This window comes from Ostrinia nubilalis, chromosome 30 (assembly GCF_963855985.1).
Source record: "Ostrinia nubilalis chromosome 30, ilOstNubi1.1, whole genome shotgun sequence".
In the NCBI taxonomy this organism is placed as follows: domain Eukaryota; kingdom Metazoa; phylum Arthropoda; class Insecta; order Lepidoptera; family Crambidae; genus Ostrinia; species Ostrinia nubilalis.
The window spans coordinates 1,508,044-1,527,785 of record NC_087117.1 but is presented as its reverse complement, the minus strand read 5'-3'; the positions used below and the strand labels follow the sequence as shown (position 1 = coordinate 1,527,785).

The 19,742-nt window shown below is 38.7% G+C and overlaps 1 protein-coding gene across 1 annotated transcript in view; it reads left to right on the top strand.

Annotated features, from left to right (window-relative positions):
• The first annotated feature begins 5,912 nt into the window (after window positions 1-5,912).
• Window positions 5,913-19,742, top strand: part of LOC135085891 (1-phosphatidylinositol 4,5-bisphosphate phosphodiesterase epsilon-1-like) — a 136,418-nt gene continuing 122,588 nt past the window's right edge. Inside the window, exons 1-2 of the mRNA XM_063980676.1 lie at window positions 5,913-6,019; window positions 10,776-10,891. Coding sequence (XP_063836746.1) covers window positions 5,959-6,019; window positions 10,776-10,891 — 177 coding nt within the window. The 5' untranslated portion in view covers window positions 5,913-5,958. The remainder of the gene's footprint in view (window positions 6,020-10,775; window positions 10,892-19,742) is intronic.

Here is a 19,742-nt window from a genome sequence, read left to right as displayed (position 1 = left end):
GACTCTTAGCACTTGTAGTTTGTGAGATTTCGTGATGAGTGAGAGATTAATTGATAGCTCTTTTAGAGAATTTTCTCTATTGAACTCACTGTATCTATCTATACTTGAATAGCAAGTTCTTAAGATTTACAACAAATGTTCGGCTAAATAATGCCGGCTGTTCAAAGGCGGACTTTTTGTTCTTTACGTTTAAAATTTCGCTGTTTTGTGTAGATTAGCCTTTGTTACAAGATTTATTGTTTACGGGAAGTAGAACAACTTTTAGAGTGGATACAAGTGGACCAGGGATGTTATGGATATCCGTAACCGTAACCGAAACTTTCGGATATCCGAAATAAAAAAATATCCGAAACCGTAACCGTAACCGATTCAAAAGTTTCGGATAGTTTCGGATAGTTTCGGATGTTGTTTAAATTGTTTTTTGTATAGCAATAAGTACATGTAAAGGCATAACAGCCTGATTTACCTTTATAATGCCATCATCTAGTATCAATTTTAATTTTTTATTACTTTTTATTCGATGTAAAGTGTGCGGCCATAAATTAACAGTGTTGGACAACTATTGTAAATTGCATTCTAAAGCACAGATAACCGTAACCGAAACCGATATAATATTATTCCTATATCCGTAACCGTATACATAACCGAAACTACCATAACATCCCTAAAGTGTACTACAAAATTAGGTCATTCTGTTACATTAATTATTCGTGGAATTAAATACACTCTGTGACTATGTATTTCCTTGTTATTGTTCATCACAGGATTATTTAAAAAGTATATAACGCCCGTATTCAAAAACATTACTATGAGGTCGCACAGTGCGCGTGGACGCACAGGGTCACACACGAACCAATCGACCGAATCTTGGACCAAGACGACCAAGGGCATCAGTGAAAACCACCTTTGACTGATTTTAGCAGTCAAAAGTGGTTTTGACCAATTTTGAGTTTTGACTGTAATATAATTCAAATTCAAATTCAATACAGTTAGAAGAAGACTACTTTCAAAAGACAACTTATTCCGATTGCGGTTGCACGTGCTGACAGCACGTGCGGTGAGTCGTATACTTTTATGTCGACCCGCGAATTGCGAGCTTTATATCCTTCTTTCGTCTACAATTGGCCGTGCATTCGGCAGTCTTATATTAAGAAAGTTCTTGTTGAAATTAAATATGAATAAAAAATCAAGCCTTTGATTGGGTTTTACTAAAATTATGGCCTTTGCGCTCACACTTTGACAAACATTATTAACTAGCGGCCGCCCTCGACTTTATACGCGTGGATCCCGATTTACCCAATTTAGGGGTTGAATTTTGCAAAATCCTGTCTTATTGAGCACCTACGTTCTAAAAGGAACCCCCATGCAAAATTTGAGACTCCTAGCACTTGTAGTATCTGAGATTTCGTGATGAGTGAGTGAGTCAGTGGCCTTTCGCTTTTATAGATAGAAGATTTGAAGTCCTATTTGAAGTTTACTTTGCAAAGCATTTTAGGATAGAAGTTTTGAATCAATTTTAAGCGTCGTTTCCTAACGGGTCTACCGAATCAACCTTTACTATCGCAACCTTTAGTTGACGTAGGTCCTTGTATACAGACTTCGGCACGTCAATCTAACCACTGGGCTCTTATTTCCTTGCAATAGGGGTGACACTCCAACAAAAATGTAGGTACAGTAACGTGGTATTGACTGTACTTCCGAATATCCGGAGAATGGCAATAAAAGTAATTGATAGCTTATGATCAGAGGTGGAATTGTGTAAAGCAATCGTTATCATTTGACAGTTCATAACGTACGATTATTCTGTCAAACTCTTTGTTTAACTGACTTTATCGTACGTTATGAACTGTCAAATGATTACGATTGTTTTACACAATTCCACCTCTGGTTCGTTTCACGATGCTGCTATCTAAAGGTTGGAATCTTTCTCTCATCTTCCAGGTCTAGCACTTAACTCATTCACACCCGTACTCACAAACATTATTATGGACTAGCTTTTTCCCGCGACTTCACCCGCGTGAAATTTAGTTTGTCACAGATCATCGTAAATTATAGCCTACTAGCTTTCCGCCCGCGGCTTCGCCCGCGTGGAATTTTGTCTGTCACAGAAAAACTTTATCGCGCGCGTCCCTGTTTCAAAAACCGGGATAAAAACTATCCTATGTTCTTTCCCGGGACTCAAACTATCTCTATGCCAAATTTCATCAAAATCGGTTGCGAGGTTTAAGCGGGAAAGCGTAACAGACAGACAGACAGACAGACAGACAGACAGACAGAGTTACTTTCGCATTTATAATATTAGTTGGGATATGTTATTCTGGGTCATAGACAATAAAACTGTAAAGTTTCATCAAAATCCGTTCAGTAGTTTTTGCGTGAAAGAGTAACAAACATTCAGACATCCAAACTTTCGCATTTATAATATTAAGTAGGATATCTCACAGTGCGCGTGGACGCGCAGGGTCCCAAAATCCTACGTTCGTTCGTTCGTTTCAGCCAAATGACGTCCACTGCTGGACAAAGGCCTCCCCCAAGGTTTTCCACAATGCACATTACTATCGCCCGTAACAAACATTACTATGAGGTCTCACAGTGCGCGTGGACGCACAGGGTGACGACACACGAACCAATCACAGAGCTCTATTCAACGCTGATCCCTAGACTGCATCCCACTTAACACCAGGTGCGATTGCATTCAAATACCTGCCCTGTCTTGTATAAAAAAAAAAACATTACTATGAGGTCTCCCAGTGCGTGTGGACGCACAAGGTGGCACACGAACCAATCACAGAGCTCTATTCAACGCTGTGCGTTCGATTTGCTGCTGCAAGCATCGTTTGTGAATACGGGCATATGGATGGGGTCTTACAGTGCATGTGGACACGCACAGGATCCCAAAAACCTTCGTTCGTTCGTTCGTTTCAGCCAAATGACGTCCACTGCTGGACAAAGGCCTCCCCCAAGGTTTTCCACAATGCACGGGCCTGCGCTGCCCGCATCCAGGCTCTTCCCGCGACCTTTACCAGATCGTCGGTACCCCTAGTAGAAGGCCTAAGTGCCCACGCTACCCAAAAACCTATTCATAGAAAATACTGCAGTGGCGGAGTGACACACACGGACCAATCACAGAGTTCTGTTCAACGCTGTGCGTTCGACTTCGCATAGCGTTGCTGCTTCACTTAAGCAAGTATCATTTGTGAATAGGGGTGTTAGTACCTGAGGTATGGGAGCGGCATGGGAGGATTAATTTTGACATTTATGACTTGACAGAGCATACAAAACTGAACTGTCTCGCTGACATTTCGTCGCTTGCCTCTCTAACTGACATAACTGACATTTTGCAAAATTTTCAGGCGATTAGACAGATCGATTCGTCTTACGAAATTGATTAAGATGGTGCAGATAACTCAGTTTCGAAAAAAATGTCAGATACGTCAGTTAGAGAGGCAAGCGACGATTTGACGTAACAAAAAACACCCTCCCGTACCACTCTCATACCTCATCTCATACTGACTGAGTAATACGCTAAACCTGTTAAGATTGGGATCTATCTTTCATCTAAGATAGCCATGTTGTACCGACGAAAAAAAGAGCAAATAGGTTCTTACAGAGACCCTGTCTTGACAAATTTTTATGTAGGAAATACCCTATCTCGTAAAAGTAGAGTAGGACCTATTTATTTGATGGACCGATGACCTAAGAAAGATAGCTGCCAATTGATCTTTTGTGTTGATCGATTGGTAGCGGCCTGCGTCCAGCGCTTCTCTGCTACCTTTATGATGTCATCGGTCCACCTTGTGGGTGGACGTCCGATACGCGGCCTTCATTCCAGAACCTTGCTGCCCCATCGGCCGTCAGTTCTGTGTACTATGTGCCCTGCCCATTGCCGCTTCAGCTTGCTATCCGTAGGGCTATGTCAGCGACTTTAGTTCGTTTACGGATCTCCTCATTTCTGATTCGATCTCGTAAAAAACATATCATAGCCCTCTCCATAGCACGCTGTGCAGCTTTGAGCTTCTGTATAAGGCCTATAATGAGGGACCACGTTTCTGTAAGAGATGATGATATCACCGAATTAAATAACATTGCTTTCTATACACACTGTAACCAACTGAGCCATTCCCAAATAAAACGGTGAAAGAGAAAATAAATCAACTCTACTCCTTAAGCGAAATAGGATACGTTTTCCAATATAGTGCTGGGTATCGTAAATATCGATTAAAATAAAAAGTTTCTTTTAATTTTATCGACAATATTTTGTCAACGAAGGAAGCCTCGATATGGAATGACTATCGGCTTTTTAAAGTTACTGACATCTTTTTTTTAGTTCCAAAAGTGAGATTAGTCTGCCTAAATCACTCCAGATTATAAGTGACTAACTTTATCCCGCGGTTTCCCTCTAGGTAAATTTTTGGTAAAATTTCACAATCCTATTGCGCAAATCAGTTTTACTGGGTTTTTATTTGCACCAAAAACAGCTACAATCGTAATACTTGTGATAAGATATCGACACTAATGTCGCATTTGCAATACATTTTTTTTTATAAACTCCAATATCCTAATACGGTTTTCTGCAAAGTTAATAGGAAAAAATATTAAAATTCAAAAGATGCTAAACGATATAAAGAAAAAACAAAGCTATTGCGTTACGAGTACAATTCTTCAAATCGATAAATTAACCATACAATCCACTCCTTAACATTTATTCATATCGATAGCTAAATGAATCGCCACCACCACCTCCCTATACCCTTTCCAAGCGTTCTTTTCCCGTTTTCCCCGACTAAGTGGGCCCGACAATGGGGCAGGTGTGACGTTATCACAGACCGTTATTTAGGATATCGAGTGACGGGACGTAGGTATTTTGTACCGATAAGAACTTACTTATCGAGTGACAAATGGGTAGTGTATGAAGGGCAGTTACGTAATTTTTATTGAGGTTATTGTACGTTACAGGACGCCCGTATTCACAAACATAGGCCTCCCCCAATGCTTTCCATGTTACCCGGTTGGTAGCGGCCTGCGTCCAGCGCTTTCCTGCTACCTTTATGATGTCGTCGGTCCACCTTGTATGCTATGTTCAGCAGTGGACGTCCTATGGCTGAGATGATGATGATGATGATAATGATGATTCACAAACATTACTATGAGGTCTTGCGCGTGGACCCACAGGGTCACACGAACCAATCACAGAGCTCTATTCAACACTGTGCGTTCGATTTGGTGCTTCACTTATGCAATCAACGTTTGTGATACTGGCGATAGATTTCTAAGTAAATAGAATACTAGAGAAGCTATTCTGAATATAACCAGAGTAAATACAAATGAGTAGGTCATCTTCATAGAAACGCACCGAGCGCGGTTTGTATGTGAGCGCGCGCAAATACGTATGCGGCGCGCTCACATACAAACCGCGCTCGGGCGTTTCTATGAAGATGACCTACTCATTTGTATTTACTCTGATATATAACGTAAGAAACATTTTTTCCTGAGCTTTTAGATACATGTAAATAAGTTTAAAGTTGCAACGCGTGCTATGGAGAGGGCTATGCTGGGTGTTTCTTTACGAGATCGAATCAGTAATAAGGAGATCCGTAAACGAACTCAAGTTGCTGACATAGCCCGAAGGATTACCAAGCTGAAGTGGCAATGGGCAGGGCACATAGTACGCAGAACTGACGACCGATGAGGCAGCAAGGTTCTTGAGTGGAGGCCACGTACCGGAAAGCGCAACGTAGGACGTCCACCCATGGGTGTGGGCCAAATTATTTTGCTTCTGGTAAATTAGTGATGGTGAATAATGATGAATAATTATGTTTTTTCCATTGTTTCAGATTAACACAAATATGCCGCTCCAGCGTAACAAGCCGTCATGAGACGCCGCTAGATGGCGCTAAACGTGACAATCGTGAAATAGTGACTAGTGCAGTGTAGTTAGTGTATTGTGTAGGTAGTGAAATGCGAGACGGCACCAAGCCTGGCCCGAGTGGAGCCTCAGGGAGCGTAGATAATGATGAAGGTATGTACAAGGCATTTGAAACCTTATGTATTTGTCATAAGTTTGATTTTTCAATGAAGGTTGTCGTTTTTATGCTTAACAGTTGGCACCACTGGACCTTATTCTACAGTGGCGCCTACTGGTGAGTTAAAACGATAGCACTCATTAAAATGTTGGTCAAATGTGCTGTCAAGTGTTTGTACGTTTAATACACACATATTTTAGGATTGGAAATTATTTCCACTGCGTTATCTAGTCCCAAACTAAGCAAAGCTCGTACGATGGATTATAATACTTTATCCTACTAATATTATAAATGCAAAAGTTTGGATGTCTGGATGTTTGTAACTCTTTCACGCAAAAACTACCGAACGGATTTTGATGAAAATTTACAGTATTATTGTTTTAACCCAGAATAACATATAGGCTGTAATTTATGACGATCTGTGACAATCTAAAATCCACGCGGGTGAAGCCGCGGGCAAAAGCTAGTTTTCAACCGACTTCAAAAAAGGAGGAGGTTCTCAATTCGACCCGTATGTTTTTTTTTTTTTCTATGTTTGTTACGCGATAACTCCGCCAATTATGAACCGATTTGAACAAATCTTTTTTCGTATAGGTAATACCTCAAGGGTGGTCCCATTTAAATTTAAAAATAAAAAAACAACCCCCGAGGGTGGAAAATTGGGGATGAATTTTTTTTATACGCAATATCTCCGCCGATTATAAACCAATTTGAACGATTATTTTTTTGTTGAATAGGTATTATCAAAAGGGTGGTTTCATGCGAATTTGAAGAAAATATTTCACCCCCAAGGGTGGAAAATTGGGGATGAACTTTTTTATACGCAATATCTCCGCCGATTATGAACCAATTTTTTTTTGGTCTCAATGTACTGCCTACCTTCAGTGGTAACATCAAGGTAATAATTAGTTAACTAAAAAGCAAGAAATAAGTAAAATTTTATAAAAAAAATAAAACCGACTCCAAAAAACCTACACTAAAAAGTAGAAAAATAATTACTAATTACCTACTTATTTATTAGGACGAATTATTAATATTTATGTAGGTATACCATGATTGATACTTTTGGAGTCGGTGCAGGCAAACTTTACATGTTTCATAATCTTGGCACCGACTCCAGAAGTATCAATCATGGTATACCTACATAAATATTAATAATTCGTCCTAATAAATAAGTAGGTAATTAGTAATTATTTTTCTACTTTTTAGTGTAGGTTTTTTTCTATATTTATAAAAGTGAAAGGTCACTCACTGACTGACTGGACTCACTCACTCATCACAAAATCTCAGAAACTACAAGTGCTAGGAGTCTCAAATTTTACATGGGGGTTTCTTTTAGAATGTAGGTGCTCGCTAAGACGGTGTTTTGCAAATTTCAACCCCTACCCCATAATGATGAAGTCGCGGGCGGCCGCTAGTTGTAAATAAATACATTACAATTATCATTGAGTGACGACATAATATTGAATTCTTTGTCAAGAACCACTACTGGTAGGTTATTTTTTAAAGTTTCTAAGTGCCAAGCAAAGACTTGAAACCATAAAAAATATCCGTGCCCATAAATGTATACAGTACAAACAACCCGTTCTTGTGTTGTAAATAGCTTACATTTTAAAACTCTTTCCACACCACAAGATAAACGGATTCTTCCAAACAAATTCAATAACAAAAGTACTGGCGGGAAATAAAACAAATAAGCGGGAACTGGCAACACCAATAACCGTTGGAAGTTTTGAATTCATAAATGGAACGATTTCGAAATTCGCAACGGAAGTTCGTTATTGCGGAATGTGTTCGGTCTTGGCCGGTTTTTTACGGTTCCGTATCTCGTTCGTTCGTTCGTTCGTTTCAGCCGAAAGACGTCCACTGCTGGACAAACGCCTACCCAAGGATTTCCACAAAGACCGGTCCTTCGCCGCTCGCATCCAGGCACCTCTCGCGATCTTCACCAGATCGTCGGTCCACCTTATGTATCCGTATCTAAAATGACCTTTTGAAAAACGTGGCCCCAACAGCGTTTTACAGTTGAAAATTTCGATGGTATCATCCAGTGTCTAAGTAGCTCAGATGGAAGATAAGCGAAAGGTTGTGGGCTCGATTCCCGTCTTAGACAGTTCGATTTTTTCAAGTTTGTCAACCGCCTCTGTGGTCTAGTGGTAAGACGCAGACGCAGACGCAGAGGTCCTGGGTTCGATTCCTAGTGGGAGCAGATTTTTCTGTTCAGTTTGGTTGGTGGTAGGGCTTGTTCTAAGTCCGCCTGGCTAGCTACCACCATCTTACCTATGTCTGTCGCCATAACAAAAATGTTAACAGCATTGTTGTGTTCCGACAGTTAGAAGTAAGATAGCCAGTTCCTCCGTGGTTGAGGATTCCTTGTGAAGCTCGCTTCCACCTTCGGCCTGATCGTCACTTACCATCAAGTGAGATACAGGCCAAGAGCTTCCTCGATGTGAATAAAAATTTTTTTTTTTATAAAAAACCCTTTATAAGGATTTGCCACACTGGATGCATGCTGCGGTCTGCGGTCAGGTCAAAATGAATGCATTCCGAAAAAAGAGAAGAAAGATGCTGCGAAGAAGTAAAAAGCTACGGAACCCGTAATGTGCTAGAATAACTCACGCTTTTCTTGTCTATGAAAAGACTTTGCAAGCTGAAGTGTTTGAATGAATAATGCAGTATTTTCAGCTTAAACTGTTCAGACTTTATATGCAACTAGCTTTTGCCCGCGGCTTCACCCGCGTGAAATTTAGTGTCACAGATCGGCATAAATTATAGCCTATATGTTAATCTGGGTTACAAATAATAATACTGTAAAGTTTGAACAAAATCCATTTAGTAGTTTTTGCGTAAAAGAGTAACAAATATCCAGACATCCAGACATCCAAACATCCAAACTTTCGCATATAAAATATTAGTAGGATAATTGAATTTGATTTTGACTTAATATAAATAGGTCCAAAAATAAAGGAATGTTTTCTTAGAGTAAAATTTTCTATCCACCCAGAATTTCCCAAAATTTCCCTCCAGGTCGCATTACAAAATTCCACCCTGTATAAATATTTGACAATAGCAGGCTTGGAGAACTTTTTTCAATTAAGCTGTGTGAGATAAGGTGTCAATTTCGAAATATGACGGGTAAATACATAATTTATTTATTAAACAGTCCACTGTACTAACGAAGTTTTTTGGCAAACTTTTTTTAATGTTTATCAGAAATAATGTAGGATTCTAATAGTGAAAGAATTTTTCAAATCGGTCCAGTAGTTTCGGATATTTAAAACAAGCAAACAAATCTGCAAACTTGGCCTTCACTGGTTGGGTTTTGGCGGACAAGCAGTAGATCCTGGCTACACAGGAGTTGCAGCGGTGGGAACGAGAGGTGGGAATAGTCCCGTAAACAATCAAATCTTTCCTCTTAATTTATTCAAATTCAAATTCAAAACGTTTATTTGCTAAAAACACAGTAATACAGGGTGACAATATTAAAGTAGGATCATGTATTAGTGTAGATCAGTCCTGATTCCCTCGGGAACATGTTTGCTCCATACAGACAGCGAATAATGGTTTGTCTGAATAATCAATGACTACCCACATTTATAGAATCTTGCTGTCATACATATTGTATGTTAATAGATATGTTGAATGGGAGATGTAGTTTGACAACATCTTAGAACTAAAATCCATACAAATATCGTACATTTGAATGAATTTTGGTATAGATTGAATTTTGGTATAGATAGGAACTAATAATAAAATAAGGTGTTGATCCCTTTCCGGGTTGATAAGTGTGGTATGACCTTTATTCTCCTTATTAAAAAAATCTCCCTAGTTGAACTCTGGCTCTGGTCTAAATTGTCATTTATTTATTACTAGCTTTCCGCCCGCGGCTTCGCCCGCGTGGAATTTTATCTGTCACAGAATAACCTTATCGCGCGCGTTCCTGATTCAAAAACCGGGATAAAAACTGTCCTATGTCCTTTCCCGGGACTCAAACTATCTCTATGCCAAATTTCATCAAAATTGCTTCAGTGGTTTAGGCGTGAAAGCGTGACAGACAGACAGACGGTTAGACAGAGTTACTTTCGTATTTATAATATTAGTATAGACTAGCATAGATTATTATTTAATATGAAATGAAAATGTCATTTTACGAGTAATCCAGTGTCCATCCCTATAAATTTTTATTAATAAGGGGTAAATGTTTGCAAAACCTTTTTGGTGAAACTGGCCGAAACTTTTTTGTCAGCTTACCTAATGCCCATATTCACAAACATTACTATGAGGTCTCACAGTGCGCGTGAACGCACAGAGTGACACACGAACTAATCACAGAGCTCTATTCAATGCTGTGCGTTCGATTTGCTGCTTCGCATAAGTAAGCATCGTTTGTGAATACGGGCGTAATTCTGGTATTAAACATTAAACTTGATAATAATAAAATAAAGTCGGCCGTTTGGTGTAGTGGATCGAAACGGACTAGTATTCCGGAGGTAGCGGGTTCGATTCCCGCACAGTACAAACATTTGTGTGCATGAACATAATATTTGTTTGTATTGGACTGGGTGTTTTCTATGTATAATAAGTATGTATTTACAAAGAAAAAAGTATTTATGTAAGTATGTTTATGTCCGTTGTCTAGTACCCATAGTACAAGCTTTGCTTAGTTTGGGACTAGAAGCGCAGTGTAAAATGTCCAAGGATATATATTTATTATTATTATTATTATTATAAGGTTTCTGTTTATCTTCCCAGGTTCAAACCAAGAGGATTCCAGTTTCGAAGAACTAGCCTCCTTGAAGACTCTTCTGAACTTCCCGGAGGAGGTGGCCTTAAGGCTGACGGATACGGAGTACCAGCTTTTTTATCAAGTAAGAAAGAGAGAAAAATAATTATTTAATTTAAAATAAGTAAAGTACTACACCAAAACATTACAATCATTATAAAGACCAGCGACATCGACCGTCATTTGAGCTCACTACGAACGATGTATCAGCGCGTATGACTAGTTAGTTCCCGCGGTTGCCAATAGATGGCGTTGTGTATCACTTACATCGCGGTATAAGAGTTTTTTCTTGTCAGCGTTTAAGGGTTTTGGCGAACTACTGTAAGTTAGCTTCGAGAGTATACTTAGCTTAAGGAGAGCTTAGCTTGACGCTATGGAGTGTCTTACAGAGCCTCTTGCAGAGTTACTCTCCAAACTTACCGGGTCTACGTATATGTAAACACCCGTTTGTGAATACATTTTTGCATCTACGTCGGGGTTTCACTTTACCTCACTGTTCGTCTGCCAATACATCGACGCGACCACGTATACCTAGTCAAATAAATTTTTGAAAGGTGATTTTTTGGGTAACTTTTACTAGTTAAATCAAAAGTGGTTCTGTTCTGTTCTATAAATTGGAAGGTCATATTCTTGCAGGGACTATTCTCACCTCTCGTTCCCACCGCTGCAACACCTGTGTAGCCAGGATCTACAGCTTGACCGCCAATAACCCAACTAGTGAAGGTCAAGTTTGTCCCGGGGGAAAGTTAAACTGTCATTGGACCCGCAACGAAATTAATCAGAAGAACATAGGAGGAGTTCGAAGTTAAGGTTATAAAAATATAGCTATCATTCATAGAAATCGAATCCAACTATCCAAGTAAAGAATCTAAAGAACAACCTCTTAGTTCGAAGTCATACAAATGAAGCCATCCATTGTTCATTACATCAAAATTCTAAGCACCGTCTTTATAATAATGGAAATAACACCTTTTGTCATTTTGTTTGGGAATTGAGGATCAACTAGTCTCTTATAATTTAATTTGGGCGTCTGTTTTGCGTAATTTTAATTAAATTCAAAGGTATTTTAGATCGGGCCGCCATTTTAGATATCGGCTTCTCAAAGTGTGGTTGGAATATCACCCCAACTAAATAGCTACTGAAATCAAATCAAATATTTTATTCAGTAAATAGGCCCTTTCCAGGGCGCATAATAATATACACGTCCCAAATATATCTTGCCCTACCACCACTTCGGGACAACATATGGGCTGGTGCTGTGAAGTGGCGGAGAAAACTCAGTCACATTTGTCAATGAAGGGAAGAAGAAAATAAAATGGAGGGAAAACAAACCCTAACTTCGAACTTCTCCGATGTTCTTCTGGTTAATTTCGTTGCGGGTCCAATGAAAGTTTAACTTTCCCCCGGGACAAACGACCTTCACTGGTTGGGTTATTGGCGGTCAAACTGTAGATCCTGGCTACACAGGAGTTGCAGCGGTGGGAACGAGAGGTGGGAATAGTCCCGTTTTAATATAAAACAGTCCACTGCGACTGTTAGTTCGCGAAACTCAAAAACTACGTTTTTTATGCGGTTGTCACTAATAGATAGCGTGATTTACTACAAAGGTAATTCTATAATATACATATATGTATAAAGTGTCAAAGATAAAAACAAATAGTGTTTATACCGGTTTTTCAAATAGGGACACATGCCCAAAAGGTCCTACTTTAAATAAACGAAAAATCAACCGTAGCTTGTTTTTCTACGTAAACTGTTTTATTTATTCTTGATTAGGGTAACAGGGTTTTAAAGTTTGAGAGAACCCTTGGCTGGTACTTAAAGGCTTTTGAAATTGAAGATTGGAAAGCACTCATCCCTTGACCGGGCATTTTGTTAAAATACAAGTACATTAGTAATTTAGAGATAATTCTGGACATTTAGATTCTGAAATCAGTTTCAATTTATAGTACCTTATTTTATACCTTAGATAAGTTGCCGTTTTTATGGAAAACTAGTTTTTACCCACGGCTTCGCCCGCGTGGATTTCAGTTTGTCACAGACAAACAAAATAGATTATGTTATTCTGATGTATAAACAATAACAGGTACTGTAAAAATTTATCGAAATCCGTTCGGTAGTTTTTAAGCGAAAGATTGTATTAAGGATGTATGGACAAACAAACTTTCTCATCTATATCTATAAAAGCGAAAGGTCACTGATTGACTGACTCACTCATTAAGAAATCTCAGAAACTACAAGTGCTAGGAGTCTCAAATTTTGCATGGGGGTTCCTTTTAGAACGTAGGTGCTCACTAAGACGGGATTTTGCAAAATTCAACTCCCAAGGGGGTAAAACGCGATCCACGCGTACGAAGTCGCGGGCAACCGCTAGTTGACAAATAAAGGAGAATTTAAAGTTTTTCATATTTAAATACTAAAGCCCTAGCTGAAAATAATCCTTAAAAAATACAAGTAAACAAAAACCCCGTATTCGAACCACAAACAAAAACAAAGATAAACGAGCAAATCCACGTATCACTCTTGCTTTAATGGCCGCCTCCGCCTGCATATTTGATGAATGATGCCATGATGCTTCATTATGGAGATCCCGGCGGTGTTGTGTTGGAGGCTTATTTTCAGAGGTTAGCTTTGACTTTTTATAAAAATAGAGGCTTTCGTGAGTTTTTGGTGTGTCACAGAAAATACAATAATGACGAATAAATAATCATTTTCACTTTTATTTTGTACTAACGGCCGCCCGCGACTTCGCACGCGTGGACCCCGTTTTACCCCCTCAGGGATTGAATTTTGCAAAATCCTGTCTCAGTGAGCACCTACGTTCTAAAAGGAACCCCCATGCAAAATTTTAGACTCCTAGCACTTGTAGTTTCTGAGATTTCGTGATGAGAGTGAGTCAGTCACCTTTTGCATGATATAGATAAGATAGAGGGTTTGAGAGATTTCGGTATGTCACATAAAGTACAATAATGACGAATAACTAAATAATCATTTTCATTTACCTACACATAACCTTCAAAACTTAATTTTCATTAACATAAAATTGACCTTCACTGGTTGGGTTATTGGCGGTCAAGCTGTAGATCCTGGCTACACAGGAGTTGCAGCGGTGGGAACGAGAGGTGGTAATAGTCCCGTTTCATTTACGTATACAGGGTGTCCAAAAATTAGCACGTCGCATTGACACCTGAAGTTATACCCTTCAGGTGTCAATGCGACTTTAAGCCTAATAAGTCTATTACTTTTAATATGAGCTTTTAAAATGAATATCAATATTTAGGACTCGTTCCCGATGCAGGTAATCCAGAATTTGCGGGATGCCCGTATTCACAAACGATGCTTGCTTAAGTAAAGCAGCAAATCGAACGCACAGCGTTGAATAGAGCTCTGTGATTGGTTCGTGTGTCACCCTGTGCAGTGTGCGTCCACGCGCACTGGGAGACCCTATAGTAATGTTTTTTGAAACGGGCGTTAGTCACTATTGTCAGCTCTTTTTGAAAGGTATTCACACACGATGCTTGCTTAAGTAAAGCAGCAAATCGAACGCACAGCGTTGAATAGAGCTCTGTAATTGGTTCGTGTGTCACCCTGTGCGACCACGCGCACTGGGAGTAGACCTCATAGTAAAGTAAATACGGGCGTTAGTCACTATTGTCAGCTCTTTTTGAAAGGCTTACAATATTGAATATTTTATCTTTTCTACATAATCTTTTGCGTAAAACCTTTTCATTGGATCTTTTAATATTCAAAGCTTAAAATATATAGTTTGTTGCGGTAAAAAGAAAATGCATTTTCTATTAAGTTTGAATTTGAAGGTACTGGAAAATTTTATGTCGTTATTATTTCGTTGAGCTTATAGGATTTTTCCATCCAAATAGAATACATATTTCGAAAGCTATTCAATTTAAATATGTGTTACATCATTTGTGCATCTTTTGAGAAAGAGAGAGAGAGAAACAAGCAAATACTTTTTAGTATTTATTTTGTAACTAGCGGCTGCCCGCGACTTCGTACGCGTGGATCCCGTTTTACCCCCGTTATTTTACGAATCTCCACCCCTGAGTTTCGTAAAATCCTTTCTTAGCGGATGCCTACGTCATAACATCTACTTGCATGCCAAATTTCAGCCCGATCCGTCCAGTGGTTTGGGCTGTGCGTTGATAGATCACTATGTCAGTCAGTCACTCAGTCAGGCAGTCAGTCTGTCACCTTTGAGTTTTTATATTTAGATTTATAAACATAGCCCCCCCCCCCCCCCCCCAATGATTTCCACAATAAGATTTCATCAATTAGATCAAATTCATTTGCACATTGAATAGTATACAAAATACGGACTTAACGCCATATGGCATTCTCTTCTAGCTAACTTTGTTTACGAGTAGAGATGTCAACTTGTCATTAAACAAATCTTCAACAAAGCACAAATCATATTCGGTAACGAAAGCTCACGAAGCTTTGAGCTTTAAGTTTTTAATCGGCATTATTTAACCAGAGCCTCGGCTACAGGGAGGCTGACTACCCGCATATCGATTTTGTCTAATTTTATACCGCTTGCGACGGGAGAGACACGTCCGTTTTAACTGAAGCGTATTGTGTGATACGATTACAGCTCTTTACAATCAATTACGTTTTCTCTCTTTACAATGAATTCAGAAACGTGGCCTCTCACTATAGGCCATAATAATATACAAAAGCTCAAAGTTGCACAGCGTGCTATGGAGAGGGCTATGCTCGGTGTTTCTGTACGAGATCGAATCAGAAATGAGGAGATCCGTAAACGAACTAAAGTCGCTGACATAGCCCGACGGATTAGCAAGCTGAAGTGGCAATGGGCAGGGCACATAGTACGCAGAACTGACGGCTGATGGGGCAGCAAGGTTCTGGAGTGGAGGCCGCGTACCGGAAAACGCGGCGTGAGACGTCCTCCCACAAGGTGGACCGACGACATCATAAAGGTAGCAGGAAGGCGATGGACGCAGGCCGCTACCAACCGGGCAGCATGGAAAGCATTGGGGGAGGCCTATGTTCAGCAGTGGACGTCCTGTGACTGAGATGATGATGATGACAATAAATTACAGCTGATATAACTGTCTACTCATTTCAAAGCTCTTTTTTACGTCCTAATATTATAAAGCTGAAGAGTTTGTTTGTTTGAACGCACTAATCTCAGGAACTACTCGTCCGATTTGAAATATTATTTTTGTGTTAGATGGCCCATTTATCGATGTAGGTTTAAGGCTATATAATATCACCCTACAGCCAATAGGGGCGGAGCAGTAAAGAAAATTGTTGCAAAAACGGGATACATTATTCAAACTATTTTCAAGCGTACGAAGTCGTGGGAACTGCTATTTTTTATGTGATAGGTGATAGTCACTACATAGAAAATAAAGTCGCTATCCGCTGTCTGTCCCCATGTATCCTCGTAAGACCGAAGAGTAAATTTTGTCAACTTCTAAGTATTGCCGAATGTGCTTTTAGAAGAACGAATAATTTGAAGTCGTAAACGCCGAGCACTTCGAGTAAAAAAATTTCTATGTTAGAGATTTTCTTTTGCACCCATATTTTCAGGGACCCTATATAATAGTGCATAGAGCTTATTTTAGGTAAAAAATAATATAAAAATGTTTTCTCTTAAAAGAACATTCGGTATTACAGACTTTAAAAAGAAAAAGTAAATAAATTGTATATTATACTTTAAAGTAAAACATAAATGTAACCTCCTTAATAAATTAATACTACATAAAGATACAATAATGATATTAATAAATGTAACTGAAAAGGCACAAGTATTTTAATTTTATTTAATGTTCCATAATTAGTACTTTTAAAAGTACTATCGGTTTTATAACATACAATAATGATAGGTTAGAATGTATAAGAAGTAAAGTCAATATTCATGTTAATTATAATATTTATTAAACTAAAAATCAGAACGTTCTCATAGTAAATTTTCTCAATCATATCATAATTTTAAAAGTCCAATTCTCAATTCATCTCAATAGAAAAAATATACAAAAATAAAACTTTCACCATTAAGACCGAATGTTCCTTGCAAAGAACTATTATTTTCAAACGAAAAAAAATCATACAAAACTTCTTCGAATTGGTAAAAATATTTTCTTTGCTTGTTTAGCAGTATTTTAACTTTAATTACACTGGTTAGTTTTTCAATTAAACTACGTTTACGTGAAGAAAAAAAATTAATCGTAAATCACGTCCGCTCGGAAGAACCACCTTGTCAAAGAAAAATGATAATTTGACAGTGACATTCTGTTTTTTTTACATTAATAAGTTCGGATACCTGATTTTGAATACTTTGAGCCATAGACTATCACTCGTTTTTTTCGATAGGCGCGAATTTTTGAACTTAAAATTATCGCTAAAGTTTTAGTTCCTCTGAAAGCACATCCGGCGATACTTACAATTCACCTCCGAAAATGTCTCGGCGTTACCGACTACAAAGTTTCAGTTCCTTCTGAGGCACATCCGGGCTTACGAGGGTATGCTTATAGTCCAGTAGAATTAGCTTTTAAATCGGAAATAATTCCTACAAAAGATTTTATTGTTTTAATGGCTTCATTGGTTGCCCATTAAGACTCTCCTAAGTTTTCGACTTCGACGGAGTTGTGCTTAAGTGGTGGGGGCCCCCGAAAGAGGCATTTTTTCGGTTTTCCGGTTATACCGCGTAAAGGACTTACCCTATTAAAAAGTGGTCTTCATGACGGTTGAAGGGCACTTAATCCTGCATTGAATAAGACCAAATTCATATGTTTTGGACAAACCGTTCTCGCGCTAAAGTTCGGCAAAGTAGAAAATATACGTATAATTAATGACCCTCTCCACGTCCAATGGTTTGTTACCCACAGGCTTCCAAGTCTTGAAAAGGGCCACCTCAACCAGTGTAACCCTATCAAGGCTTACGAGCTTGATGCGCCTATCCTTGTTCGTCCCAGCCGTTCCTTAACTGCGGTTGCTGCACCTCTTCCTGGCACTCACCTGAACGACTCTGTGTTACCTACTGTGGCTGCCCTTCTTCCTTGTATCCTCCTGCATGACTACGTTGCCTAGCCGTATGCCTGGTCTAAGGTTCGACGCCAAAAATCAACAACAACAAGTTCATATTAAAACGCTGAAGAGTTTTTTGTTTGTTTGTTTGAACGCGCTAATCTTAAGAATTACTAGTTTGATTGAAATCATTATTTTTGTGTTGAATAGCTCATACATTTAGGAAGGCTATAGGATATATACAATCACTCTACGACTAATAGAGGCGAAGCAGTAAAGAAAAATGTTGCAAGCACGGAAAATAGTATTTAAACTATTTTCACGCGTACAAAGTTGATTTTGTGGCGTCGAACCTTGGACCAGGCATATAGCTAAGCAATGCAATCGTACAGGAGGGTACAAGGAAGAGAGGCAGCCACATTAGGTAACACAGAGTCGTTCAGGAGAGTGTCAGGAAGAGGTGCAGCAACCGCAGTTAAGGAACGGCTGGGACGAACAAGGATAAGCGAATCAAACTCGTGAGCCTTGTTAGGGTTACACTGGTTAAGGCGACCCTTTACAAGGCTTGGAAGCATGTGGGTAACAAGCCATTGGACGTGGAGAGGGTCATTAATTATACGTATATTTTCTACTTTGCCGAACTTTAGCGCGAGAACTGTTTGTCCAAAACATATGAATTTGGTCTTATTCAATGCAGGATTAAGTGCCCTTTAACCGTCATGAAGACCACTTTTCGATAGGGTAAGTCCTTTACGCGGTATAACCGGAAGACCGAAAAAACGCCGCTTTCGGGGGCCCCCACCACTTAAGCACAACTCCGTCGAAGTCGAAAACTTAGGAGAGTCTTAATGGGCAACCAATGAAGCCATTAAAGCAAAAAAATCTTTTGTAGGAATTATTTCCGATTTAATCAATTTTTGTGTTTAATTCTACTGGCCTATTAGATCTTTAGAACAACGCAACGGATTTTTATGCGGTTTTTTTAATAGATAGAGTGACTCAATAGGAAGGTTTATAGGTATAAAACATGCATATTAAAGAAGAGAAAAGCCGGGAAGTTCCATTGCCGGGGCGAGCCGCTAGTCCTACTAATATTACAAATGCGAAAGTTTGGATGTCTGGATGTTTGTTACTCTTTCACACAAAAACTACTGAACGGATTTTGATGAAACTTTACAGTATTATTGTTTATAACCCAGAATAACATATAGGCTATAATTTATGACGATCTGTGACACACAAAATTTCACGCGGGTGAAGCCGCGGGCAAAAGCTACTGTCATATAAAACCCTTCCGTCGTCGTAACCTTACGTCGAGTAAATATTTAACCCTTAACTGGTATCGTAAATTGGACATACGTAACTGGTATCGTGGGGGGCCGCGCGGCCCCCATACTGTGTTTGCTTCTAGCAAGCATGTTTTACCTATATACTTGAATAAATGCTCATAAATGACATATATCAGGCTTTTTCTATGTAATCATTTAGTTTTAATTGTATTAAATCATCTTACTTATACAGTGTGAGTCACGTTAAAGTGTACATATGAAAATAGATGAAACTAGACCTATTTTTATCGACAAAAAAGAGGTCAAAAAATTTTTGAGATTTTTTTTTAATTTTTTATAGAATTTTTTTTCTTCCAATTACTTGTTGTAAAGAAAACGTAATAACTTTTAAACTTAGCGGTATATCCTGATAAAATAAATACAGTAATAATGCAAAATAACAGGCGATACTAAACTAATACATAAAATAAACAAAAAATGCCAGAAAATAATAAAAAATGATACTTTTTGAAAAAAATCTGCTTAAAAATTCGTGTTTTTTTGGTTATTTGATAAATTTCTCCAAAAAATGCCCCTATAACCGGTGGTTTTTATTACTTTCTATTATTCTCTATCGTATTATCTTTGTAAAACCAAAAA